General features: G+C 53.1%; 3 protein-coding genes across 9 annotated transcripts in view; 2 read left to right on the top strand and 1 right to left on the bottom strand.

The window, feature by feature from the left end:
* Window positions 1–69: 69 nt before the first annotated feature.
* MRPL2 (mitochondrial ribosomal protein L2) lies at window positions 70–5,314 on the bottom strand. Of its 4 annotated transcripts, none has more exons than XM_027602890.1 (7): window positions 5,182–5,314; window positions 2,171–2,339; window positions 1,468–1,609; window positions 1,240–1,355; window positions 1,053–1,163; window positions 676–749; window positions 70–319 (listed from the first exon to the last, which is right to left on the bottom strand). In XM_027602890.1, the coding sequence occupies exons 2-7, from the start codon at window positions 2,265–2,267 to the stop codon at window positions 107–109; spliced, it is 753 nt and encodes a 250-aa protein (XP_027458691.1). In that variant the 5' UTR covers window positions 2,268–2,339; window positions 5,182–5,314; the 3' UTR covers window positions 70–106. The 4 variants fall into 4 exon arrangements, with proteins under 4 accessions (XP_027458691.1, XP_027458689.1, XP_027458692.1 ...); XM_027602888.1 differs by lacking the exon at window positions 5,182–5,314 and adding an exon at window positions 4,200–4,446; XM_027602891.1 differs by lacking the exon at window positions 5,182–5,314 and adding an exon at window positions 2,499–3,037.
* KLC4 (kinesin light chain 4) lies at window positions 4,438–16,685 on the top strand. Of its 4 annotated transcripts, none has more exons than XM_027602887.1 (16): window positions 4,438–4,620; window positions 6,228–6,510; window positions 7,676–7,906; window positions 9,299–9,380; window positions 9,977–10,187; window positions 10,672–10,759; window positions 11,961–12,062; window positions 12,272–12,445; window positions 12,751–12,850; window positions 13,183–13,235; window positions 13,436–13,506; window positions 13,668–13,776; window positions 14,368–14,508; window positions 14,998–15,113; window positions 15,464–15,527; window positions 16,207–16,685. In XM_027602887.1, the coding sequence occupies exons 2-16, from the start codon at window positions 6,253–6,255 to the stop codon at window positions 16,255–16,257; spliced, it is 1,851 nt and encodes a 616-aa protein (XP_027458688.1). In that variant the 5' UTR covers window positions 4,438–4,620; window positions 6,228–6,252; the 3' UTR covers window positions 16,258–16,685. The 4 variants fall into 4 exon arrangements, with proteins under 4 accessions (XP_027458688.1, XP_027458687.1, XP_027458685.1 ...); XM_027602884.1 differs by lacking the exon at window positions 4,438–4,620 and adding an exon at window positions 4,661–5,167; XM_027602885.2 differs by lacking the exon at window positions 4,438–4,620 and adding an exon at window positions 5,311–5,521.
* Window positions 16,686–17,898: 1,213 nt separating this feature from the next.
* PTK7 (protein tyrosine kinase 7 (inactive)) overlaps window positions 17,899–25,902 on the top strand; it is a 59,435-nt gene continuing 51,431 nt past the window's right edge. Inside the window, exon 1 of the mRNA XM_027603662.1 lies at window positions 17,899–18,178. Within this exon, the coding sequence (XP_027459463.1) occupies window positions 18,100–18,178 (79 nt within the window). The 5' untranslated portion in view covers window positions 17,899–18,099. The remainder of the gene's footprint in view (window positions 18,179–25,902) is intronic.

Below are 25,902 nucleotides of genomic sequence, written 5' to 3'. Positions count from 1 at the left end.
TTTGTGCCTCTGTTCCCCCCCACCCCGTCTAGTATGTACCACCCTTCCTCCCAAAAAGACAGTAACAGATTAAAATGGGGGGCGATTTTATTAGAATCCAGGGATATCAGCCCTGAGCAACTACCGAGGGCAGCTTCACATAACTCTTCATGGGGGGCAGTGGCCGAATCTTGCGGCCAGCCCAGCCCCCCTTGCGGTGCCATAGCCCGCTGGAAGGCCTCTTGCCCAGCCAGCGGTTCCGCCCAGCCTTGCCGATGACGCGTTTGTTGTGATCGACGTTGGACACCCGGCCTACTGTTGCCACGCACGTTTCCAGAACCTGACCGAAAAAGCAGATGGAAGAGAATGCACCGCGGGGAAAGAACCTGACATTGTTGCCTGCGTGACTCTGGGGAGGCTTCTTCCCCTCACCGAGAGAAGGGAGAGGACAGGAGAAAACCACAGCATAATTGAACCTGAGTGCAGGTCCTGTGGTAGTTGAAAACAAAAGGCACTGTTCCCTCACCCATTATAGTGCCAGCCTGACAGGGCATGCCTAGTCACATGGCAGAAAGGGACACACCTAGCTCACGGTGGTTCCTAACATAAAACACCTGTGAACTATCCCAGCCAAGAAAGGTACATTCCAAAAATTCCTCCTTTGCTGATCCCTCCCACGTGTACCCACACACACACCTGCATCTGTCTTTTGGAGGGCAGCTGGATGATGGCCGTCCCATTCACTTTCCGTAGCAGCACACCACACGTCCCTGGAGAAGGGAGAAGCAGCTTTGCCACCCTGCACAAGGTTGGAGTTGGGGGCAAATTTATAGGGGGACATACCCCATACCGTGCCCTTGCTTTGCCCTTTGGGAGCAGACACACTGAAGCAGGATGCATGCAATGTTTTAGGTCAAAACACAAGCACCTCTCCACCCTTGTTTTCCGTGTTTTTTCCTTCTTTTTCTCTGCCAGTGGACCACACCTGGCCCCAGAGGTTCAGAGCATTGTGACTTCAGGTACCCTTTGGCTTCCCAAATTGTAAGACCCCCAAGTAGCTCCTTTCCTCATACCTGCAGCTCGGATATACTGGGCCCCCCGGCCTGGCTCACTCTCCACGTTGTTGATGAGGGTCCCCACAGGCAAGGCCCCAAGAGGATGTGCATCCCCTTCCCGAGCAGCAACTAAAAGACAGAATTTCATCAGCCCTAGACCCCTTGCAGCCTCCAAGCCCATACACATCTGGCAGCCATCTCTTACCTGCCATTCGGCCTATGTGGTCAGAGTTCAGGATGATATCTCCAGCCTGCATGTTTTCTGTGGCAATGATCCAGCGTTTCCGGCTGCCCCCCGCAACCAGAGCTATGTCTGCTGATCTGTTCAGGGTGAGGGACATATGAACAGACCATCTAGGCAGCCCTACATCTTCTGAAAAGCCATAGAACAGTCATGCAGCCACACCATCATTATCTCACATCCCAAACTTGCCTACAGGGATCATAGCGGACCACGATGACCTTCTCCTCAAACGGTCCTGGCTTCGTTTCCAGCTCAGGCCGGAACCGCAGAAAGTCAATCATGCGATAACGCTGCTTATGGCCCCCACCAATACCATGCACTTGGATTCGGCCTGTGGTCAGGAGAGTGCAGAGACATGACCCAAGTCAGATGAATCAGTTCCCAGCAGTGGGAACAGGCCCATCCTGGGCAGAAAGCAATACTTCCTAACATTATGACACAAGCAGAAAATAATAAAAAATTTGTACAGCACAGTGGGGTAAATGGGGGTGGGGAAAGACCTACATGGAGCTTGGTAAAAACATAATTATAGGACACTGAAATTATATGAAACCTCCAGACAAAATCTCTACAAATTACTGAATTCAGTAAGTTTACCGAGAGTGATGTAAATAGTGCTCAACTGTTGTAAATTTCTGAAGGACATGAAGAAGAATGTCATGAACTTCATGTGTATGTTTGGTTTTCTGCAACTACCTAGATCATCTTTAGGAGCACAGACCACCTTTCTGTTGCATTGTATTCTACTCTCTCGTTCTTACACACATACTATATACCGAAGGAGTCCAATAAATGCTTTTTATTTACATTCCTCTCCCTGTCAAGAAATAGACCTAGAATCCTAACATGCGTTTCCCCTTTAATGCTTAAATCCTCTTGCTCTTGCTCTCACCTGTGTGGTTTCGGCCCCCAGACTTCCTCATCTTCACTGGTGTAATGGTGTACTTGGTACGACTCTTCCAGGACACAAAATTGGCACTAAGGGCCATGGAGGTAAGCAGTGGGCGGCAGGGGAGCAACACTGAGGAAGAGGGCAGCTGGAGAAGGGTAGTATTTGTCACCTAGAGATAAAAACAGAAATCTCTTTGATTTGAAAGGTAACTGAAGGAGAAGCCCCAGAGAACCAAGGGTGAAGGCATAGACCAAGTAGCCTACTTCCTTCTAGGAATGTCCCAGATTAGCTGTCCAAAAACTCCACTCTTCACTGCTTGCATACATACCAGGGTGGAATGTTTATCTAGGTGTATGTGTGTTGATTATCTCTCCTTATTTGATCCTTTAACTTCTGAAGTATTTCTTCAATGGAATGGTCTCCCCTTGGTGCATCTCCTTCCAAATTTGGCTCAAAACTCTCCTTCTCTGGGAAACTCTTCCTTCTTTAAACAACTCCCTTTTCCAACGCTTGTAACTTTCACACATCCATATGCCACCACCAGCACCAATGCCTTTTGCCCCTCTGCATTATGTTTCTGGGAGTTTTCCTGGTGTGAATGGAGGGGAGGGATGATTTCTGTCTTGTTCCCTGCTGTAGTCCCAGCATTTTAAAGTAGGTTGCTTTGGTTTTGAGTTTTAAGTATGCATCTGCTAAACTCCACCATCATCCAGAAAGATCCAGAGGAACAAGATTTACACTTTTCTTTTCTGTGACTCACCAATCACCCACTAGGGACATTGAGGATAACTTCACTTTAGGCTCCTAATCTTGTTACTTTGCCCTGCATTCTCTAACCTCAGCAATAACTCATCTTCAGTGGTTAAGAACCCAGGCTTTTTTTTTTTTAAGATTTTACTTATTTATTAGAGAGAGAGAGAGAGAGTGCGCGTGCGCGCGCACAAGCAGGAAGAGGGGCAGACAGAGGGAGAGGGAGAAGCAGGCTCCCTGCTGAGCAGAGAACACAACATGGGGCTGGATCCCAGGATCCCGGGATCAGGAGCCCAGGTTTTGAAGCCAGACTGTCTAGCTTCCATACTTGGTGTATGGGGCGCCTGGGTGGCTCAGTTGGTTGACCGTCTGCCTTTGGCTCCAGTGGTGATCTCAGGGTCCTGGAATCGAGCCCAGCATCAGGCTCCCTGCTCAGCGAGGAGTCTGCTTCTCCCTCTCCTTCTGATCCTCCTCCCCACTTGTGCTGTCTCGCTGTCTCAAATAAAAAAGAAAAAATCTTAAAAATTCCCGGGTGCCTGGTGGCTCAGTTGGTTAAGCAACTGCCTTCGGCTCAGGTCAGGATCCTGGAGCCCCTGGGAGTCCCGCATGGGCCTCCCTGCTCAGCGGGGAGTCTGCTTCTCCCTCTGACCCTCCCCCCTCTCATGCTCTCTCTCAAATAAATAAATAAAAATTATTTTAAAAAATACTTGTGTATGACCTTGGACTGATCAGTTTTTTCATATGTAAAATGGCAATGATAACTACCTTATACAGGGGTTGAAAGGAGCTGATTTATTTAAAATGTCAATTACTTATGCTTGGCTTATGATTGGTGCTCAATGTCAGTTACTATTGAAACCTGTAAAATACTTTCACTTCCAATATCTCGTCTGAGGAATCCAGCGGCCCTGTGGGACAGTAACACTTAATAGAAGAGAAAGCTGAGGCTGAGAGTGATTTATCCAAAGACCCAGGCCATGGGCGCCTGGGTGGCTGGTTGAGCGTCTGCCTTCGGCTCAGGTCATGATCCCAGGGTCCAGGGATCGAGTCCCGCAACGGGCTCCCTGCTCCTTGGGAGCCTGCTTCTCCCTCTGTCTCTCTGTCTCTCTCTCTGTCTGTCTCTCATGAATAAATAAATAAAATCTTTAAAAAAAAAAAAAAACAAAGACCCAGGCCGGCGTGATTCCTGACCAGACTCACATCCTCCGTCTCCCATCCCAGGGTGCCCTCTCCGGCGGCCCGAACACAACCAGCCTCATTTCCAGATAGGGTGAATTACCTGGGCGGCCGGGAGCAGGCTGGGGCCGAGGGCGGGTGCTGGGGGCGTCAGGCTCAGGGAGCCCAGAGCGCGAGTCAGTACCCTCAGAGCCATGAGGGCACCCAAGCTCCGCCGGGGTCAGCACACCACCATTACTTTTAGCCAGGCCGCCCGTCGTCTCTAGATGACGCTAACAGATCTCGGTGCCGTCGCTCCCTCCTGACGTAAGGAGGAGGACCGAGAACCCGAGACGAAGGTGGATATACACCTCCTTTCCTCCTTGCGCGTGGTCAAAGCCAATCCTCGGGCGGCACTTACGTCGCGTGACTGGGGAGCAGGCCCCGCCCCTCGAAGCCGTCAAAACAATTGCCTCGAGCGGCAGCCATGATGAATTTAAAGGGGCAGTACCGGCAAGGGAGGCAGCCAGACCGACAGACTGCGGGTGAGTCTTTGAGGGTACTTCAGGGGCTGAGGGTTGAGGTCCCGCTACCTCTTTTCTGCATTCCGGGACAGATGAACAAACCCCCACCAGCCGACCTCACACAACTCCAGACGACCTGAAAAACTCCGCCCCTTGCGAGTCTTCCCGCCCCTCGGCGTCCAGACAGACAGACAGACGGCCTGCCCCGCCCCCTGCGCTACCGATCGTCTCATTGACCTCTAGTACCCCTAGGTACTCGCCCGTGACGCGGAGCTCGGCTGTCCACCCGCACCTCCCCCATCGCCCCCGCCCGTCTCACTCTGTCCCCACCCCGGGCCCCAGGGCAGGTCGACAGCCGGGGACATTTCTCGACCGCATGCCCAGGCTGGGAGACCAACTCCCAGCGCCGCGTTTCCTTGTGACCCTACAGCCGCTCAGAAGACCTGCCATTCTTTCCTGCATCATCAGGCGTCCAAGAGGCACCCTAGGGTGACTCCTCTCAGAGCCTGTTAGTACGTGGTCATCACAGAGACAAAGCCATGAGAGTGAATGGGTCAGGAGTGACCAGGTCTGCCTCCTCACCTTTTCCCAGCACGCCCCTTGCTGCAGGTCTCAGATCAAGTCTCATTCCCTTCTTAGGAGAAGATAGCTCTCGTGGACTGGGGTGGGAGGTTGCCTTCGGGTAGGAAGAGGGACATTGGTCGCCTATGAAAGCCTGTAGGTAGAGAGAGGGAGGGTGTTTGCCCTGAGTAGGGCTCTGTGCCAGGTCCTCTGGGTGGCTGTGAAGTGGTGAGAGAAGGGTTGGGAGGCTGGACTTCTGGACTTTGGGCAGGGCAGACCCTTGTGAGTACCTGGCTACAGAAAGAGTTTCTTCCGGGCTCTGGCCTGAGTGCCACATGCGAGAGCTGCGCTCTGTATACTGGTAAGAATACGGAAAGGTGAGAAACAAGGCTCTTTTGAGGAAGTAGGAAGAGATCCTGACATCTGGGGGTTGAGAAGTATGGATTGAAGGGCTAGTGGGGAAAGAGGCAGAGTTTATTAGGTTTGGAGATGCTGGCCTTGGCTCTGAGGGTGACGCAGTCTGAAGACCTTGAGCTTTCTGGGGCCCTCCCATCTGGGTCCTGCAATGAAGGCGCCTTTCCGATTCTTCTCTCCCTCTTCCCTGTAACTTTGAAACCTGTACCTTTTCTATTTTCTGAAACCTCTGCACCATTTTCTTTATATCTCCTGTCTGCTTTAACCTTGTTTCCTTTTTGCAATGTTTTCCAGACACCCTCTTGTGTTCCCTACAGTGCTGTCTCTCATCTGATTGCTTTTCCTATTTCTGACCCAAGCTCTCTTTCCAACAACTTTTGTATTCTCTTTCTGAGTTCTAAATCCATCTGCTAGTTCTCAGAGCTTTTGTTCCTTCAATAGTCTTTCTTCATTCAAGTCAATTCCTCTCCCTCTCTTTCCCACAACCTTAGCTTTGTGCTTAGTCCCCACTGGTTACTCTCTCTCCAATTAAACCAGAAGGTCACCCATACTCTCTTTCGTCCCTTCCCTTGGATCCTCACCACCCTCTAACCAAGGTACTCAGCCTCTCTTTCTTATCTTTACCCCCACTGAGTTCTGTTGTTTCTCCTCAGCCCAGGCAAGGTCCCCCTGGCCAAGATGTCAGGCCTGGTGTTGGGGCAGCGGGATGAGCCTGCAGGGCACCGGCTCAGCCAGGAGGAGATCCTGGGAAGCACTCGGCTGGTGAGCCAAGGGCTGGAGGCCCTACACAGTGAACATCAGGCTGTCCTGCAAAGTCTGTCCCACACCATTGAGTGTCTGCAGCAGGGAGGCCATGAAGAAGGACTGGTACACGAGAAGGCCCGACAGCTGCGACGTTCCATGGAAAACATCGAGCTGGGACTGAGCGAGGCCCAGGTGAGCGGAAGGAGGTGATGCCAAGTGGCCCTTGGAGGAGCATTTGTCTGATTGGAGTTTTGGGGTCATTTAGGATCGCCTTGTCCTAGATGCTTGTATTCATTCATGCAGTAAATATGTATTAAGCCCCTACTTTGTGCCAGGCACAAGTCCTCTGGGCACTGGAGGAACATCACTGAACACGACAGTCAAAAATCTTCACCGTCTCAGAGCTCACATTCTAGCTGCAGGAGGCAAACAATATGCAAATAAGTAAAGGATTCCGTATGTCAGAGTGACAATTGCTAAGGAAAAGGGATAAAAATAAAACAGAAGGGGACTAAGGGGTACAGAGAGATGATACAACTATAGATAGGGTGGTCAAAAAAAGTCTAACTGAAAGGTGTCATTTGAGCAAAGATTTGAAGATGAGGGAGTGAGTCATACAATAAATGGGGGAAGAACATCTAGAGCAGAGTGGGTAGTACGTACAAAGGCCCTGAACTGGATGGAGCGTATCCGGTGAGTCCAGTGAGGGACCAGTGTGGCTGCAGTAGAGTGGATGAGGTGAAGCAAAATAGGAAATGAAGTGCAGGGGCACCTGGAGGGCTCAGCTGTGGAGCGTGCGACTCTTGATCTTGGGGTTGTGAGTTCGAGTCCCACATTGGGTATAGAGATTACTTAAAAATTAAAAATCTGAAAGGAAGGAAGGAAGGAAGGAAAGAAAAAAAGAAAATGAGGTGTAAGAGGTAGAGGGGTTAGGAGCCAAGGGGACAGATCATGTGGAACTTGCAGGTCATCACAAGGATGTTGCTTTTACTTTGAATGAAATGAAAGTTATTGGAATATATAGAGCAGAGGAGTGATGTGGTCTAACTTAACATTTTAAAAGGATCATCTGGCTGCTGGGTTGAGAACAGACTCTAAGAAAAAAGGGTAGAAACAGGCCAGTGAGGAGGTGATGGTAGTCGCCGAGGTGGGAACTGATGGTGACCTGGCCCAGGGTGGTGGCTATGGAGGTGGTGAGAAATTGGATTCAGGATGTATTTTGAAGGTAGTACCATTGCTACCCAACCCCGCCTCCTGGCCTCTGCCGGTCTTGTTGCCTCCCGGTAGGCTTCCCTCCCACTTAATCCCAGAACACTCCAATCCGGATTTCTGGCGCTCATGGGATGTGCCCACCTAGGTGATGCTGGCTTTGGCCAGCCACCTGAGCACAGTGGAGTCAGAGAAACAGAAGCTGCGGGCTCAGGTACGGAGGCTGTGTCAGGAGAACCAGTGGCTCCGGGACGAGCTGGCGGGCACCCAGCAGCGGCTCCAGCGCAGCGAACAGGCTGTGGCCCAGCTGGAGGAGGAAAAGAAGCACCTGGAGTTCCTGGGCCAGCTGCGGCAGTACGATGAGGATGGGCATGGTGTGGTAAGCGCACGCCACTGAGGCTGGCTACGGGGCAGACAGCTGGGAGTCACCAGGGACATGGGGGTAACTGCTCATCAGCTGCAGGGACCAGCAGTGCTGCACGACTTGCCTCCACCCGGCAGAATTCAGGTCCTGACACCAACTCCAAATAGCAACAAGGCGGAAACAGTCTTAACTCATTCAATCTACATTTAGTTACATGACAGCTGTGTATGCCGGGCACTGCGCACTCTGCTGGGGATGCCACAGTGAACGAGGCACACAGAATTCCTGCTCTCCCAATTAGAGGTTTTAGGATTGGGGGGAGACACATAAGCACCCGGACAATTCCAGTCCAGAATCCTAAGGGCTACAGTGAGGGAAAGCATCGCACAGTCGAGCAAGACCCTCCTAAAATTTGCTCTCAAGATGTATGAAATATAACCCTCACTCAACAATCATGTACTTATCTCTCTGCCTTAGGCGGTACAAGAGGATGTATGTGGGGGAGATGTAAAGAACTATGAGAGAGTTCTGCCCTCTCAAGCTTATAATGTAGCTGTAGGGCCAAGGCTTACACACGAGAACACGTATGTGACGACACTTCAAATGCTCAGTACTGGATGAGTGGTTCAGTCAGTAATGGGAGGAATTCCAAGATCGGTTCATGGGGACTAGAATGGCCTGAGAAGGATTCACAGATGAGGTGGGGTACAGGGATGGGTAAGATTTAGGTTGGATTTTTTCCTTGTACAGGTTAGGAGTTGGGCTGGATTTTGATGGATGATGAGGGGAAAGGAGGAGCTTTCTAGACTGGGAGTAGGTATGTGTCAATAGATAAGGCTCCAGGGCTGGTGAGCTGATCTCTCCCAGGGAAAGTGGGGTGATTTGCAGGGGACACATTGACGAGGCTGGGTGGGAGGGTTGGAGGTGTTTACACAGGGCTGACGTGCCTGGTGGGGCAAAGCAACTTTCCCCATGTGGAAGTAGGTGAGACAGTGAGCGTTGGGCACTGAGTTGAGAGGGAGTGATGGCAGATGATGGGGACGAGGCTGAGTTAGACACTTTGGGTACGTGTCAGTAAGATCAGACACACTCCCTGCCCTTAGGAAAGATAGGACAGACATGTAATCAGTGTAAACACACAGGGATCAGCACTGGGCTATAATTACAAGAACTGAGGGGGAGAGGGGTGGAGGCTAGAGAATGAGGGTGCTTAGGAGGCTCTCAATGTGAAAGAAGGAGACTTACAAACAAGAGCGGGGTGAGATTGGCGGGCAGATGCCGGCATTCCAAGCGGCGGGACATGAACAAGAGTCTTCTTCACCTGTCAGTGATTTCATGGGTTAGAGGGGCCCTGAAGAGGCTCCTGGGGATATCTTGGCCTTAGACATTCTGCTTCTTCCCTTCCAGGAGGAGAAGGAGGGTGATGCCACCAAGGATTCCCTGGATGATCTCTTCCCCAATGAGGAGGAAGAAGATTCCAGCAATGGCTGTGAGTCTGCCTTTGGAGTTGGAGGGTAAAGAGGGGCAGCAGAGGGCTGGTCCCAGCTGTGGCCTGCCTTGCATATGGGATGCTTACCATCCAGAAATGGGTTCTTCGCTTCCCCTGGAGATAGGGCAGGGACTGGGCTACTGCCCCCATTTCCTCAGCCTCCCCATTATTCACCAATATTTATTACATAGTTAACGTGTCCTGGGCCCTACGGTAGGCACTAGGGATACCGAGTTGAGAATGACAGAGTTCTTGCCCGTAAGGAGCTCAAAGTCGAATGGGATAATGACCCTGGGGTGAAAGAACACGAGCTCCTCGAGGGAAAGAACCAGGTCTTTCTTTCTTATTTTCGTATCCCTGACACAGCCCCTGGCTTATGCTTGCTGAGTAAATTTTGTTGAATGAATTGAGTGATTGGGTGAATGAGTGGGGTTGTGAGGGGCACAGGGACCCAGGGAGTGGGCGAAGGAGTGCCTGGTGGGAGGGTGGGCACAGGCACAGAATGAGATGCAGGGCGGGGGTGAGAAGGGCAGACAGCAAAGGGGAGAGGGAGAGTGCCCTGAGGACGTCTCCTGTTCATTTTCTGGGACGGTCAGTGTCCCGTGGCCAGGGCACCCAGCACAGCGGATACGAGATCCCAGCGAGGCTGCGGACACTGCACAACTTGGTGATCCAGTACGCTGCCCAGGGTCGCTATGAGGTGGCTGTACCGCTCTGCAAGCAGGCACTGGAGGACTTGGAGCGCACTTCTGGCCGCGGCCACCCTGATGTCGCGACCATGCTCAACATCCTGGCTTTGGTGTATCGGTGAGGACTGGCCTCTTCATCTCCCAACTCTGCCTCCGGGTTCCCATCTTGATCCACCTTTGGCTCCCATTCCTCCTCTCCAGAGGGTACCTCTTCTCCCTGCTGGGCCTCCCAAGTGACCCCACTAGGGGCTTTTTCCTGCACCAGCACCCTCGTTCTTTCCATACCTGAGTCCTTGACCTCGACCTCAGAGCCGCTCATCTCTCAGGCTCTTCGCTTCTCCATTCCCTCCTTTGGGAGGGTCTCTTTCTCTCTCTGTTTCCATCTCTTACATCCTATAACTGGTCTCCTCTTGGCATGGCAGTGTTCTGCATCCATGTACAGGCGTGTTGGTGAACTCTCACTGCTCGCCGCCGGGCTTCCTGTCTCCTCTCTAAGGCCCCAATCCCTAAATGTACCTCATTCATACGGAAGGGAAGGAGGGAAAGAGATGCCCTGGCGACCAAATTCAGGGTAACCCCTTGTCACTTCTCTCCTCTTCCAGGGACCAGAATAAGTATAAGGAAGCTGCCCACCTGCTGAATGATGCCCTCAGCATCCGGGAGAGCACCCTGGGCCGGGACCACCCTGCTGTCAGTACTCCTCGCCCTCCTTGCCTCCTGCTCTTTTGGCTTCTCTTGTTCATTTATCCACTGCCCTCAGCCCACTCACTAGGGGTGTTCAGGGAGGAGGTGTGAGGGCTCCTTTTTACCAGGCCCTGTCTGCTAAGCCCAGTGGTTCTCAACTCTCTGAGACACAATGATTCTTTCTTATAATTAGTATTTTTCTGAAGCATAATTCATAGATGCTGTAACTGACTTACACATACAATTCCAAAAAATGTTGAGTGATACCTTATTCATACAAAAATGAGGAAAGTAACTTACAATAAAATAATATGTAGGATATGTTACAATGAAATGAAAACATGATGCGTTAAGTTTTATTAAGTACAACTACAGTAGAAGACATAATATAGCAGATAACTTAAAATATAATGTGATCTACAATTTTAGATTTAGAAAAAGTGAGATCAGTAAGACATTGTATGCAAGTATTAAAAAAAAAAATGACAGAGCAGGGGTGCCTGGCTGACTCAGTCAGAAGAGCCTGTGACTCTTGATCTCGGGGTCTACGCTACACCCCACGTTGGGCATAGAGATAACTAAAAAAATTAAAAAATGACAGAGCAGAAGTATTGGTGGACACAAGATTAAAAACCCATGTCAGACTCAGTAACGACAGGCCAGATTTATTCGTATATGATGAAAGTAAGAGAAGTGATAGATTGTCACAGTGGAGAAAATGAGAAAAAAGATTTTTTTTGCAAATGAGCCGACTTTATGAAAATAATTCCTTATGTTACAACATGTGATAGGCAGGGATGATGTAGCTGAGAAAACAAACCCCCCCCCCCGATACCCCACTAAGCATCGAGGCTTACACTGCTCTAAAGTCTGGCCGGACACTGCAGAGTTAACAGAGCTGTCCCGCACGTGCAGAACATCTATACCATCCTTACCTTCCCGAAGGTGATAGTGCCCCTAGTCTTCATGGCAACCAAAAACCACACCAAACCCCACTTCCAGAAATATCTACAAATCCCCCTAGAGGGCGATCCCGCCCCCAGAGAGAACCTCGGAACCTCCAGGTCAGCAGCTCCCCCCCCCCCACCTCTGCCGTCCTCAGGCTGGCTGAGTCCTCTTCTCTTGGGAGTCATGCAGTGTGGGGCCCTTTTGTGCAGGGGGAGAACCTCCAGGCACCCATGCTGAGGGGACAGGCCTGTCTTCCCAGGTGGCTGCCACACTCAACAACCTGGCTGTGCTCTATGGCAAAAGGGGCAAGTACAAGGAGGCCGAGCCACTGTGCCAGCGAGCACTGGAGATTCGAGAAAAGGTGCCTGTGTTCTCTCATTCTTCCCGGATGCTGTGGCCCTTCCTCCACCATCTCTCTTCCAGCCTACCCTCCTCCCTCATGTTTTTCCTTACCCACCTTTCTCTGCCTTGTTGCCTCTCCTGTCACCCCCTTCCCCTGCTCCCACATGGGTATGTGCGCATATGGTTGTACACAATCATAGCCATCCATCACTCCTTTACTCCTTCTAGGTCCTGGGCACTGACCACCCAGATGTGGCGAAGCAGCTGAACAACCTGGCCCTGTTGTGCCAAAACCAGGGCAAGTATGAGGCCGTGGAACGCTATTACAGGCGGGCCCTGGCCATCTATGAGGGGCAGCTGGGGCCAGACAACCCTAATGTAGCCCGGACCAAGAACAACCTGGTAAGGGAGGAAGGGAAGAAGTCAGTGGAGGGAGGGGAAGGGAAAGCACCCTACTGTAGTACACTAACCTTGTCACCTTTGTGCATCTGGGGCTGCCTTTGGGGCTGAGGGATCTGCCTCATTCCAGTGGGAAGGCGAAGACCCGTAGCCTCCTGGGAGTAGAGTGAACACCCTTGACCCTGCCGCTAGAAAAGGCAGTATGAGGAGGATCTCTGGGGAAGGTTATAAGGAGACCAAGAAGTGGAAATCCCTGAGCCCTGCTGAGACCTTGTCTCCATCCTGTGGTTTTGCCTTTCTGCCTACAGGCTTCCTGTTACCTGAAACAGGGCAAATATGCTGAGGCTGAGACGCTCTACAAGGAGATCCTGACACGTGCACATGTGCAGGAGTTTGGGTCTGTGGATGGTGAGTGGGGTGGGCCTGGGGAGGGAGCTGTAGGATGGTAAAGAGATGCAGACCAGGGGTGCCTGGGTGGCTCAGTTGGTGGAGCATCAGACTCTTGATCTTGGCTCAGGTCTTGGTCTCAGGGTCATGAATTCAAGCCCTGCATTGGGCTCCACCTGTGGAGCCTATTTAAAAAAAAAAATGCAGACCAAAGGTAGGGGGTTAGACCCTAGTGCTTCCCAGGCAGAGTCAGACCACTTTAGTTCAGCCCCATGGGCCTCGGCTCTTGGCTCCCCACCATACTGTCTAGCTCAGGTCTCTAACCTTCACCCCATCCTGTGTATCACCCCTAGATGACCACAAGCCCATCTGGATGCATGCAGAGGAGCGGGAGGAAATGAGCAAAGTGAGTGTGGGGCCCAGCCTGGGGAGCCTGAGGCTACCAGGGCCTCTGGCCTTACTCCTTGCATGAGCACAGCTCCTTACCTCTTTCCCACCTGACCACCAGTCCCAGATGCCCAGTGCCTTCCCCAGCCCAGCCCACACCCTAGCCCCCAGCCATCTCTGTGCTCTCATCTCCGGCTTCCCCTCCACTATGTTCTGCAGAGCCGGCACCGAGAGGGCGGCACGCCCTACACTGAGTATGGAGGCTGGTACAAGGCCTGCAAAGTGAGCAGGTGAGCTGCTGGTGAGAAGCTGGGTTGGCCTCCCACGCCCTCCATCCAAACCCTGAGCCTGGCCTCTGGGACCTTTTCCTTTCTTCCCTTTGGCCTTCCCTTGGCTCTGCTCCCTCTCTCTCCTGTTTCTTTCCTGAACCCATCCTCACTCCTTCCCACAGCCCCACAGTGAACACCACTCTGAGAAACCTAGGAGCTCTGTACAGGCGCCAAGGAAAGCTGGAGGCAGCCGAGACCCTGGAAGAGTGTGCCCTTCGCTCCCAGAAACAGGTCAGTGGTCCGGAGGGGAAGGAGGTCCGGAAGGTAGGTCCTGGGGATGGGGGACCACAAAGGCTTCTTTAGAGTCTCAGAAGAATAAGAGGAGAGGCCAAGGAGAAAGCCAGGAAAGGGAGGTGAGACTCTTTTGTGGTTGTGGTTGGTTTTAGGTGTGTTCTTACCGCCCCCCCCATTGCCCTTTATGGTCAGGACTCCAACTTCAAGGTTCACATCACTAAATGGGACTATCAGAAGGAAAGCGATGTCCTTTGACAATTTGACGAATTTACTGAGGAGGGCCATGGGTGGTACAGGTGAGGGGATTGAGGTTGAGGGGAGCCTGAAGTCACTCTCTCAAATTGTGGGTCATGACTCATTAGTGGGTCTTGAAATCAATTCAATGTGGACCATAGTGAAAATTTATATCTATTTGTAAATAGGAATGCATCGCAAAGAGAAGAGGCGAGTACTTTCCAGTATGTGTGTACTAGGACATCACAAGGAAAAATGTCTCCCCTGTTGGGGCTGATGGTGAAAAAAAGTTTGAAAGCCCCAGCCTGAGGAGCTAAGGAGTGCAGATTCCCAGCACCTACCTTTTCCTTCCAGGGCACTGACCCTATCAGTCAAACCAAGGTGGTCGAGCTGCTTGGGGAAGGTGACAGTGGAAGGACCTCTCAGGAGGGCCCTGGGGGCAGTGTGAAGTACGAGGGAGGTGAAGATGCTTCTGTGGCCGTGGAATGGTCGGGGGTGAGTCTCATTATTGCCCCTTGATCTCTCCGGCTCCCTCCTGCTGGTGGTGGTGAGAGGCTCTGGGCCTGCCCACGTAGGACATTAGGGCATGTTGTCCACACTGCAGTTCAGTTTGCCCAGCCCTCTCTGGGGGATCTGCAAGTCATCTACTGATAGGGTTCTTGTTTTCTTTTTCTTTTTTTAAAAGATTTTATTTATTTATTTGTCAGAGAGAGGGCACGAGCAGGGGGAGTGGCAGGCAGAGGGAGAAGCAGGCTTCCTGCCGAGCAAGGAGCCCAATGCGGGACTTGATCCCAGGACCCTGAGATCATGAGCTGAGCCAAAAGCAGATGCTTAACCAACTGAGCCACCCAGGCATCCCTGGGTTTTCAATCACTAGGCCTTTGGGGGAGGCAGGATGGTATGCAGGATAAATGGCAGCAGTAGACTCAGAAGGCAGTCTGCATGGGCTCCCCTTAGGTTCTGTTCCCTATCCCTCTCTGCCAGGATGGCAGTGGGACCCTGCAGAGGAGCGGTTCTCTAGGCAAGATCCGGGATGTGCTTCGTAGAAGCAGCGAACTCCTGGTGAGGAAGCTCCAGGGAACTGAGCCTCGGCCCTCCAGGTACATAGTGAGACTGAGATATGGCAAAGCAGACCAGTAAGCCCTTGCCTCCAACTGCTCTTGGCCCCCCATCTCTGGAGAAGTGTCTTGGAGAGAAACATGGAGGTCAATGGGATGGCCATGGCGAAAGAGTTTGGGAAAAATGGGTGCCCCAGAGGTCGGGAAAGGTGCCTGAGGAGATGCCAGTTACTGCTGAAGATAAGAGAGTGTGCATGTGTGCGCATGTGGGGGGGTGTCAGACGGTGAGTAGGCCGTGATCTGATGCGTGCGGCGGTGCCCAAGAGGCCCATACTGTAGGGCCTCTAATAGGGAAGAGAAGGGGCCCTCAGTTCTTTCTTTTTGCATTGTAGCAGCAACATGAAGCGGGCAGCCTCCTTAAACTATCTGAATCAACCCAGTGCAGCGCCCCTCCAGGTGAGAGCAGTGCTCAGGAGCATATTGGTGGGTGAGCAAGAAAGGGGAGCCAGGGGACCTGTGCTGCAGGAGTTAGGGAAGAGGAGAGAGTCCTGTGGGTCAAAGACTCCAGCAGGGCAACTGGAGTTGGGTAGACGAGAATCAAGCAGACACCTTGTTGGGGGTGGTGACCACTACGGGACAGTTTGGGGCCAGAGATGGTAGCGAATAAATTAATCAGGAAGGGAACAGGAATTGATGTTCTCTAAACTGGTACTTTGGAATTATGAGTAATTCAAGAATGATTTGGGGATATCACCTGCTCTTTCTCCTGCAGCCACCATAGTCTTCATCTTGGGGACTCAGTGGCAGATGAGAAGGGAAAAAGAAAAAAAAGTATTAAATCATCTACATTTGAGAAAACAATAACAACATGTTAACTGACCATTTGTATCAACACATTCAGAATATAGGCTGATATTCATATGGCTCTTCCGAGCATTCTCTCCCCCAGATCGTGGCCTTCTTGAACATCCTAGCAAAGGCTACAACAGCACAGAGCCCCAGAGCTTGGGATTGAAGTTACAGGCTCCATCTTAGCTCTCGAGATAGACTGCAGCCATGTAATGGGTAGACTCCAGGGGATAGTCTTTGGGAGGCCGAGGTCCCTGGGCTGATGACATGGTGTTGTCTGTTTCAGGTCTCCCGGGGCCTCAGTGCCAGCACTACGGACCTCTCTTCAAGCAGCTGACATTCAACCCACCCCCCAGGTCTGCTGGGTCCCCCCCCCACAGCCCTCTCAGCATTCCCTATTGCTCCTGGCTCTTCCAACCCCAAGGTGGGACAGGGAAGGGAGAACAGTTAACCAGAAGATTGCTGCTGCCCTTAGGGTCTTGGCTCCCTCCTCAGGAATCCCCCTCAGGAAGGACCCTCAGGACATCCTCTCCCCATAGTCCTCTAGAGTGGCTAGCTCTGAGGCCCCCAAGATGCTTAAAGAGCAGACATGCATCTCGGAGATGGAGCCTGCTGCTGGCTTTTCGGTCAGAGGTTTTGGGGCTGGCCAGCCAAGCTGCCTCGCTCTGGCCTCTCTTGTTCCCTCTGCTGCCTCACTTCAGGTCCGTGTATTTCACTTTTCTTAAATAAAGAATCAGGTAACCGTTACGCCACTTGAGTCCTGACCGAAGAGGATAGGGAGCAAGGGTTGTGTTGGGGCCCTTCACAGAAGGGCAAGGGGCAGTGATGGATGGGGCAACACGAGAAGTGTTGATTCTTGGATCTCTCCTCTCTTCCTTCCCCTGTTTGTATCCTCTGCAGCAGGGCCTGCAGGAAGGCATCTGGGGGATGGGGGAGGAGGCCCACAACCCAAGAAGAAGGTGCTATGGACTGGGTTGTCAGGGACATGTGGTGGCCATGTGGCAGGACCCTGGAGTCCTGGCGCCACTGCTCCCGGCCTGTGAGGCCCTCTGTGGCTGCCCCTCCTCCTCCCAGCTGTTTGGGGGAAGGGAGGTCTAAGCAGGCCTGGGGGGCCCTCCTGAGCCAGAGGGGGATGAGGCACTCACTATCCATCCCCTCTCAGCATATCCTGGAGGCCTGAGCAGCAGCTGGGGCCCATCTTCTAAGGCTTGACTCCTTCTGACCCGCCTCCTACACCCCTTGCTGCTTTCACAACAAAGAAAGAATGTGGGGGTGGTGGCGCTGGGAGTGGGGGGGTGCCTGGAACAAGGGCTGCGCTGCGCCTCCCTCCCCACAGCTGGAGACTTGGCCATGCCCTGCAGCCCAGACTGCCTGGAGATGGACTTGGGATAAATTTGTCAGTTTAACAGCCTTCAGCCAGGCATTCAGAGCCCAGTGTGTTTCTACCTTTGGGTTCAGATTGGTCCAGAGCCAAACCAGACCCCAGCCATGCACTGGTCCCTCACTTCTCCAGGCTGTATCTCTCCTGGGGTTCCACAGTATCTCCAGCTTACCTTGCTTGGGGACATCAAGGACACCCTTCTGTTCTAGGTCTCTCTCAGGATTTTAGGTCGTTGGAGAAGAGAGCCAGAGCCTTTCCCCTTCCTACCCAGAGAATTTGGGGGGGAACTGTTGTCAGAGCCCCCAGGAAGGCCCAGAACTGAATGAACATCCTCTCCAGGGGCCACAAAAGTCACTTTGGTTCCCCGCGTCCCTGCAGAATGGGCGGTAGGCACAGCCTATGCTCCCCTACCTCGCTCAGGTCCCCCGCACTCCCCAGGGCCTCCCTCCCTCTGTCCCCTAGCCATCTCCAGACCCCTCCCCCTACTGCGAGCTCCTCCCCGCCACGACGGGGAGGGGGCGTCGAAGGGGCGGGGCGCCGCGCGGCTGCCGGCGGGGAGGGGGCATCGCGGGGCGGGGCCTGGCGGCGGCGGCGACACCAACAGCAGCGGCGCCGCGCGAGGGCTCGGAGGTACCAGGGGCGCGCGGCTCCGGCTCGGGACGCCTCGGGCTCGGGCTCCGGCTGCGGCTGCTGCAGCAGCGCCCGCGCTCCGGTGCGCTCGACCTCCCGGGCCCGCCGCGGAGCGCAGTTTGAACGCCCGCCGTGCGCCGGCCGGCTCCTCTTCCCGAGCCTGCCGCTATGGCAGCTGCGCCGGGAACCCCGAGCAGTCTCCGCCGGCTGCCCCTGCTCAGCGTCCTGTTGTTGCCGCTGCTGGGCGGTGAGTCGCGGCGAGCTGCGGGAACGGGGCTCGGGAAGCGCGGGGGCCCCGCGGGCAAGAGGGGGCACCCGGGAGGTAGCTTTGGGCGGCTGGGCCGGGCAAGACACCCTGGAGTGGTGGAGAGGCGGGCGCGAGGTCCCGGCGCCGGAGGTGGCGAAGCCCCCGCGGACTCGCTCGGGCCCCTCTTCCTTCGCCCGCGAGGACCCGTTTCCAAGCCGCCGCAGAGTTTTCCCGGCCTGAGCGGAGAGTTTGTTCTGGAACTGCCGGGAGTTGCTGGCTCCCGGGCCCCGGTGGGGAGTTTCTTTTCGGGAGGGAAACCGCTCCCTCCCCACTTAGGGGGGCGCGGTGAGGTGGCTGGCGGCGAGGGAGACGGAGTCCCCCCAGCAGTCTCAGCCTAGGTGAGGGGGGCCGGCCTGGGGCCGGATGCGGGACCGACCTGCGCGGCGCAGAGCGCGGAGCTTTGTTACCTACGCCGGCCAGACGCTCCCGGCTTCTTCCCTCCTCCAAGTTCCCGGGCCAGGCTGGGACCCCTGATGGCCCTGCTGGTGCGGGCGGGAGAAGGGCAGAAATAGGGGCCGTCCCATCTCCTCCAGCTCCTGGGCCCGAGCCCCGAGCCCACCCCCAGCCGGGTCGGATCTGGGGAGCCGAGAGTCCGAGGCTGTCGTGGTGACTAATGTGTGAAGGCCGCTGCCAAAATCGGGCATGGCCGGCTTGCAAAGGTGCGGACGGGGTTTGTTCTTCTCCTTCCTGGATTTCCATCCTGTCTCTCAGCACCGAGGAAAGAAAAATCTCTCGTTCTGCGGGCAGAAAGGCAAAAAGAGTTCATTCTGCCCTTTCTTGGAGGGCCTCAGCGTTTTGATGAGGGTGTGGCTTGTATATACAGGGCAGACAGGACCCGACCCCCGCTTCCCCGCGCCCCCCCCCCCCCCCCCCGCCTTTATTTCCTGGCTTGATCATACCTGAGAGTCACCACTGAGGTGTTGAAGTGCTTTACAGGAAAGCACCAAGCTACCTGCACACCACAAACGGCCTGACTGGAACCCTCCCCCCCAAAGAAACCCACAACACAGGCAGTCTTTGGTGATGATCCTGGCAGCAGCCCTTTCTGGGGGGAACTCTGCCCAGGACACCTGGTCCTAGCTTAATCACTTTCCTTTTTCTTGGAAGAGTGGCCATAGGGCGGGTGGGGGTAGAGAATTGCCTTTTCTGACGTCTCCCTGGCTTGCCAGCTGGTGAGGGGTTTTAGTGGTGATGGACTTAACATCTCCCCCAGCCCTAGTTTAAAAGGAGAGGTAATTGTAACTCAAGACGGAGAGGTAAGAACAAGCTCCCGGGATTCGTAGGAGGTGTTTCTGGAGCTGCCCTGTGTTCCTTGTGATGTGTAGGGTGGTTATTGCTCATGGCAGAACGCACATCTGCTCCCAGAGGAAGTATGGAAGTTTTTTTTGTGCAGCCAGGATCGGGGGCCCAACCATATGGACGAGCAGCCCCAGCTCATAGGCTTCCTAGGTTGGTGGCTGTTTGGGTTTGGGTTGTGTGGGTCACCTGATCTGGCTGTCTTCACTGCTGATGTTTAGAGTTCTGGAGTCAAGGGGAGATTCTGGTGGAGACCGGGTCCCTTGTTCGTTCAACAAATACTAAATTCCTAAATTCCTTCCGTGAGAAGAGGACTCTGATGTTAACTGATGTTAATCTGATGACGAGTGTTTAGTGGAGGGGGGAGGTCCTGTGGGGGAAAGTTAGGGCAGGCTGAGGGCTTGGGACTGGAGGTCTGCAATCTCCTCTGGGGGTGGGGAGATGTCTTGTGCTCAACAAAGGAACATTTTAATGAGAGCCTTAAATCAGTTTCACCAAATGTGCCTTGGTGTGGAACCTGTCCATGTGCTGTAAACAGTTTCAGCCGGGGCCGAGGCGCCTGCTGTCTTCTAGTGAAATCCAGGACTCAACCCACCCCAGGACGGCATGACTTCAGGGGGCAAGATTTTTTTTATAGATTACAGTAGAATTTTTCCATCTCATTGTTTAACTGTGTCACTAACTGGAGTTTAAGTGAGACCCTGCTGTTAATAAGGCCAGAGTGAGGGACCTAGGCTAGCTTGGTTTGTGGATTGGACCATTTTGAAGTTTGGGTAATTCTGTAAATGGTTGAGTAGCATTCCAAACTTTTGAGATTCCTGTCGTGATAAATACGGTGGAAGGGGAGGAGAGGACTTGACATTGGAAATCTGGGATTCTTAGCCCCAGCTGTTTGTGTGGTCAGTTGTGGTCACTACCCATTCCTGTCCCCCCCCCCCCCTTCCTTTCAGGCTCTTGTGTCTTTGGGGAGATTGAGTTGTCACATTAAGAGTTAGGCTGTCCTGCAGATTCCTTGAGGCTCTGCAGCCTGTCATTGAGGCCTAGGAGTTGCTTTTATCAGTGATGGGTTTCCTCAGTCGTTGGGACGAGGGAGGGCAAGGGTGATCTCTCTACATCGCTTGCTGAAGGATCTAGTCACACTCCTGGCGTTCAGAGAAGGGCTGAGTGGTGGAGAGAGCTCAGGCAGAGGAGACGAAGTATTTGGCAAAACAGCAACTCAAACTTTGACAGGCCCCGTGGCCCTGGGCAAGTTTCGTGACCTTCCAGTTTGCCTCCTCTGTAAAGGGACTTACTTCCTGGAGTTGTGGGGAGGATTAAATGTAATGAAGTCTATAAAGGGCCCATTTCTCGTTCTTCCCTCTCCTGGGGTATGCTTCCCACATACTTTTCCAGCCTCACAGTCACCCCCAACAAGAAACGTTTTTCACCTACTGGAGCCTTCCATTGCTACGCAATGAGGCAATTTACCGTCCCCTGAAACAGGCGTGGTTTCTCAGCCCTTCTTCTCAGGCCAGTCCTTGGTATGTGTTGCCTGGCCCATCTCTCTCTTGCCCAGCCCCACTTCCTCCCCTGTTCTCCTGCCAGAAAGAGGCCTGTAGAACTTTTGGACTCTGTCATTCTTACGACACTTCCATATTTTTGCCGCATTTTGAGTTTTACCTAAAGCGCTTCCCCCTTGTAGAATTCATTATGGGATCACTTATAATGGGTCCTTCTCTAGATTTATTTAAAAAGGTGAATGAACCTTTTGGGTACAGGGCAGAGTAATCACGGGCAAGGGTAAACATCCCCTTTGCCTCCTAGCTGTTGGGGGTCTTTTGTGTCCCACCCAGCTTCTCTGGGTTGGGGCTGCCTGTTGTTCCTCCTTGTGCCTCTTCTACCGTGATGGAATCAAGGGACCAGACCTTCCCTGTTTCTGGGCTGCCTGTTCTTTGTGGTGGTTTTCAGAGTTTGATGTGGCAGGGCTTCTGGCTTTCTCTAAGAGTTCTGGGCGTGGGCAACCACCTGTACCTGTGAAGCTGACCTGCCTCGAAGGGCCACACTTCAAAAATGGTGAACTATGTAGGGGCCACTCACAATAAGCGTGGCATCAACATCGCCTGGGAGCACAAATCAGAAACCCAATCTGCATTGAATACGCTACCCAGGTGACTGCACCCCATAGTTCCAGAAGTCCTGGTCTCCCTTTTTTTTTTTAATTTGAGAGAAAGAGAACACGAGCAGTGGGGAGAGAGAGAGAGAGCGAGAGAGAGGGAGAGAGAAGCAGATTGCCCACTGAGCAGGAAGCCGATGTAGGGCTCCATCCCGGGACTCCCAGGAGATCATGGCCTGAGCCACCCAGGCGCCCCAAGTCCTGGTCTTATAGAGAAACTTGAGGTGCAGAGCTTTCAAATTAGGGGCCCTAGATCTTGCACAGTATTTGAAGATTTACCTTAAATAACTTTTAATTCCTGTGAACACTCTTTGGTTTGATGTCTGCAGGTAAAAATTGCCTCACCAAAAAAAAAAAAAAATTCACTTTGGGTTGAATTTGATTTAGATTTTGTCAGGAAACTTGTCCATTAAACGTGGGACTCTGGAAGGTATGCAGTGTTACATGTGGTGTTCACTTCCTCTTGGAGCCTCAGCTTTTCCTCGAGGAGCGTATGCTCATTTTATAACGAAAGGCAGTGGAGAAATTGGATTTGTGAGGCAGAAATTTGGTGGGCGGGTGACCTTTCAGGAATACATTTGATTCCTAAAGGGACGCAACAGCGTCTCTGCTGGGCTTTGGGGCTGTGGCGCTGTTAAATCTTCGGAGGACTTCGTATTTTGGAGTGCGGGGCTTTGTGTGAGTTTGTGTTTAAGCCAGTGGAGCTTCCGTGAGACTCATCTGGGATGGATGTTGGCCGGTTCAGACTCTAATATTTGAGCCAAGAGCGGTTTGGGGCCAGGGATTCAGTCTTGGGTGTTCTCCTGACAGAACAGGCCTCGGTGCCCTTGGTCTGTACCCCCCAGCCTCTCTGCTGGCCCTAACCTCAGTAGCATGCTTCTCGGCGGCTGTGCTCCTGGCGCCGCCCTTGGCGGAGCCACGTGGTGGGGTTACAGGCTCGGGGCCACGCTTGCTGGCGCCCGCGCTGGCCTTGCCTCTCTCCTGGGTTCCTGCTCTGCCCCCCTGGTCCCCCCATCGCCTGGTCCTCTTGTCCCTGACGTGGGGCAGTTCTGCCGTGGCGGCTGGGTAAGAGTCCTGTCTTGGGGTTCTCCGAGCTCAGCACGGAGTGCACACTGGGCCCTGCCGAGCCCCCTGGCGCTTTGTGGAGCTGGCCCAGGAGCTGTTACAGCTAATCCGTGGTTTGAGGAAGCCCTCTGCAGTATGTCACTTTTTCCATCCTCTTCTCTGCGTTTAGGCCATTTCCCTCCTGGTAATGCTGCACAAGCAGCAGTGGGCCAGGGAGGAAGCTTTGTTGGAAGGGCGGACACACGCAGGCGCCTTGCCCCTCTTGGAGCTGGGGTTGGGGTCACCAAGCTCCGGGGAAGGGAGACACAGGGTGAGTGGGACACAACCTACTGGGTGTCCTGCGCATCCTGAGTTCCTGCCTGATGAGCAAGGATATGCATTGGCTGGGTTGCGGGGGGGGGGGGGTGTCTTTAATTTCTGAAAACTAGGCCCTGAGTCATGGGGTAGGGACGGTGAGTCACGTGTCAGGAAGATGTAGATTTGTGGTCCAGAGACCATCAGGTAATACGGTGGAAAGGCAGGTAACCAGAGGACCTATTTAAAATTTGAGCCGTCTGGGCCTGACTGCAGACCTGCCCATCAGAATCATGGGGGAAGGAGGCAGAAAAGGTATTTTACTTGCTTATTTGTTAGATTCTGTCGCAGTTTTTGAATAGTCAGTCCAGTCCCAGTTCAATCTCAGAAGAAAACTGCGTTTTAAAATTGCTTCCCAGGAGAAGTAAAATAAAACAAAATTGCTTCCCAGGAGATTCTTACTGACATTCAGGTTTGAGAACCCCTGGGTTGCCGTAAGGGGTTCATCAGTTAAAGTGGAGGTGTAGTGATGAGAAAGATTGATGTTGAGGGGCTTAGAATGGGGTCAGTTCCAAGTGTCTTTGAGTGTCTTCTGTGGGTGAAGTGTCTAAGTTGGGGCAGGAGGCAGGAAGGAGACACCATGGAGAGATGGGAATCACAAGTGTAGTGAAAGACACCACTTGGTAAAATGCTAAATAGAAGACCATTCTAGAACGTGTAGGACAGTAAGTCCATGACGCAGGAGCAAATGGGGAGGGGAAAGGCTTCAGAGAAGAGAGAGAATTGAATTGCTAGTAGATGTAGGCTGCGGTGACTGATCAGAATGACATAAAGGCATTGGACGAGGAGTCTGAAAACTTGGCTGGTTCTTGTCTAACGTCACACACATCCGTGCATGATAAAGGAGGAGAAGCAACATCTGTGGTCCTGTGACACCTGCTTTTCTGTGTTCTGGTCCTGGCTCAATTGCTGCCTAGCCCCATGACCCTGAGCTGGTTAATTAACCTTTCGAGCCTTAGTTTCCTCCTCTGCAAAGTACAAGTGCTGCTGATTGCTCCCTTGCCCACCTCCAGGAAGTCGAGGGAGCATTCCCCCTGGAGATGGTTGACCCAGGGGTGCAGCCCCTCCTGCCAGCCCTCATGTCTCTTCCCAAAGACTGCCCTGGCCCTTTGTCTCCTTTTAGGGTGTCAGCCTTTCTTTCCAGTCCTCTGTCTCTAGAATGGTTTGCATGGGCTCGACAGAGTTGCTTTGGACCTGCTGCTTTAGAAATGGTTTCCTTATTTGAGAGTGCCAGTGTTCTAAATGGGTCTCAGTATTCCAACAGCGGCCCAGAAAGGTGGGCACAAGCACTTTGCATTTCCTGGTGGGAACTCTTCTCCCTCTGTCCTCCTAGCAGATTCTCCCAGAGTGGTCACTGCTGGTTCAGAGCCGCCGTCTCCCTGGGCGTGCCGATGTTCTTCTAGGGAGTGGGTAGTGAGCTGTGCTTCGTGCACCCAGGGAGGGGCTTCTGTGATCACGGGATGGCTGTGAGGTTTCCCCCAGTCACTCTGAGTAGCTTGTGTGAACTTCTGTCAATGCCATAGGGAGGTTCCCGAGGTGTGGTGTGCTCAGGGATGGATGGCTCTCACTGTGGGTGGTTAAGGAGGCCAGAGCGGGCACTAACATGCACTGCCTCTCCCCCTGGAGATACACTGGCTCCTTTTTGCCCCTTCTGGGGTGCCGTTGGTGAGGCAGTGAAGAGAATGATGGTCTGTTTGGAGGATGACTGAGGTGTCCCAGCAGCTAGCTCATAGAGTGCCTTTGTGCGCATTAGAAATAGGTGCCCTTCCTCCCAGTGAATGCAACCCTGCCTCAGGACCCAGGGCAGTATTTCAGTATTAACACCTTGGCTGGGCATCTTGAGCAGTGCACAACCTATACAATCATATGTGGCTATCCCGTTGGAATGAGTGGCTCTTTGCTTCTCAGCTGATGGGCCAAGATGATTTTGGTGACCTCTAATCTGTTTTAGATGAGCCATTTTCTCTACTATTCGCCTGCCTCCTTGGGCGGTGGGGGGGGGGGGGCGCTGGGACACTGCTGCTCATCCCATACTGTAGGAGAAGCCTGGGAGGCTGGGGCCCCAGTGCTGTACCGGCTCCACAGTATATGTCTGTAGCTGCTGGGATCTTGGTCTGTTTCTGGGCTCCTCCCCCCACCGGAGGATTTTATTGCCTTGCACTTGCAGGCTTCTAACGCCTTATATAATAATTTTTTAAAAAGATTTTATTTATTTGAGAGAGAGAATGAGATAGAGCATGAGGGGGGGAGGGTCAGAGGGAGAAGCAGACTCCCTGCTGAGCAGGGAGCCCGATGCGGGACTCCAGGATCATGACCTTAGCCAAAGGCAGTCGCTTAACCGAGCCACCCAGGCGCCCCTAACGCCTTATATAATAATTAATACGGAAGGCTGGCTGAGTCTTCAGGGAAGAGGGGCTGCTCAGAGTTTATTCCACATCTCTAAGAAGAAGTACCAGGCTTGCCTCTCTCCCTGGACACACTGGAACCTCCAACGTTAAGTGCGTAGGCTTTGTTTTAGAGGAAATCCTGCAGGAATCGTAGAATCTCTTCAGTAGCAAAGATGGGTCTTGGGCTGTAGTTCTGGGTACCCTGGAAGTGTATCTCCCTCCTCAGGAGGCACTGGGAGGGAAACATGGGTCCTGCTCCCACATTTGCCCCAGACTGCTCATGTGACATTGGACAAGTCCCACCTGCCACTCAGGCCTCAACTTGAGGACTCAGGACCTTGGAAGACCTTTAATGTGGGGACCTTTGGGGGCTGACCCAGTATTGCCAGACACAACCTCCAGCTGTGTTT

Source organism: Zalophus californianus, chromosome 7 (assembly GCF_009762305.2).
Source record: "Zalophus californianus isolate mZalCal1 chromosome 7, mZalCal1.pri.v2, whole genome shotgun sequence".
Classification (NCBI taxonomy): domain Eukaryota; kingdom Metazoa; phylum Chordata; class Mammalia; order Carnivora; family Otariidae; genus Zalophus; species Zalophus californianus.
Note: the sequence above shows the minus strand (reverse complement) of the source record. Positions and strands in the feature narration are given on the sequence as shown.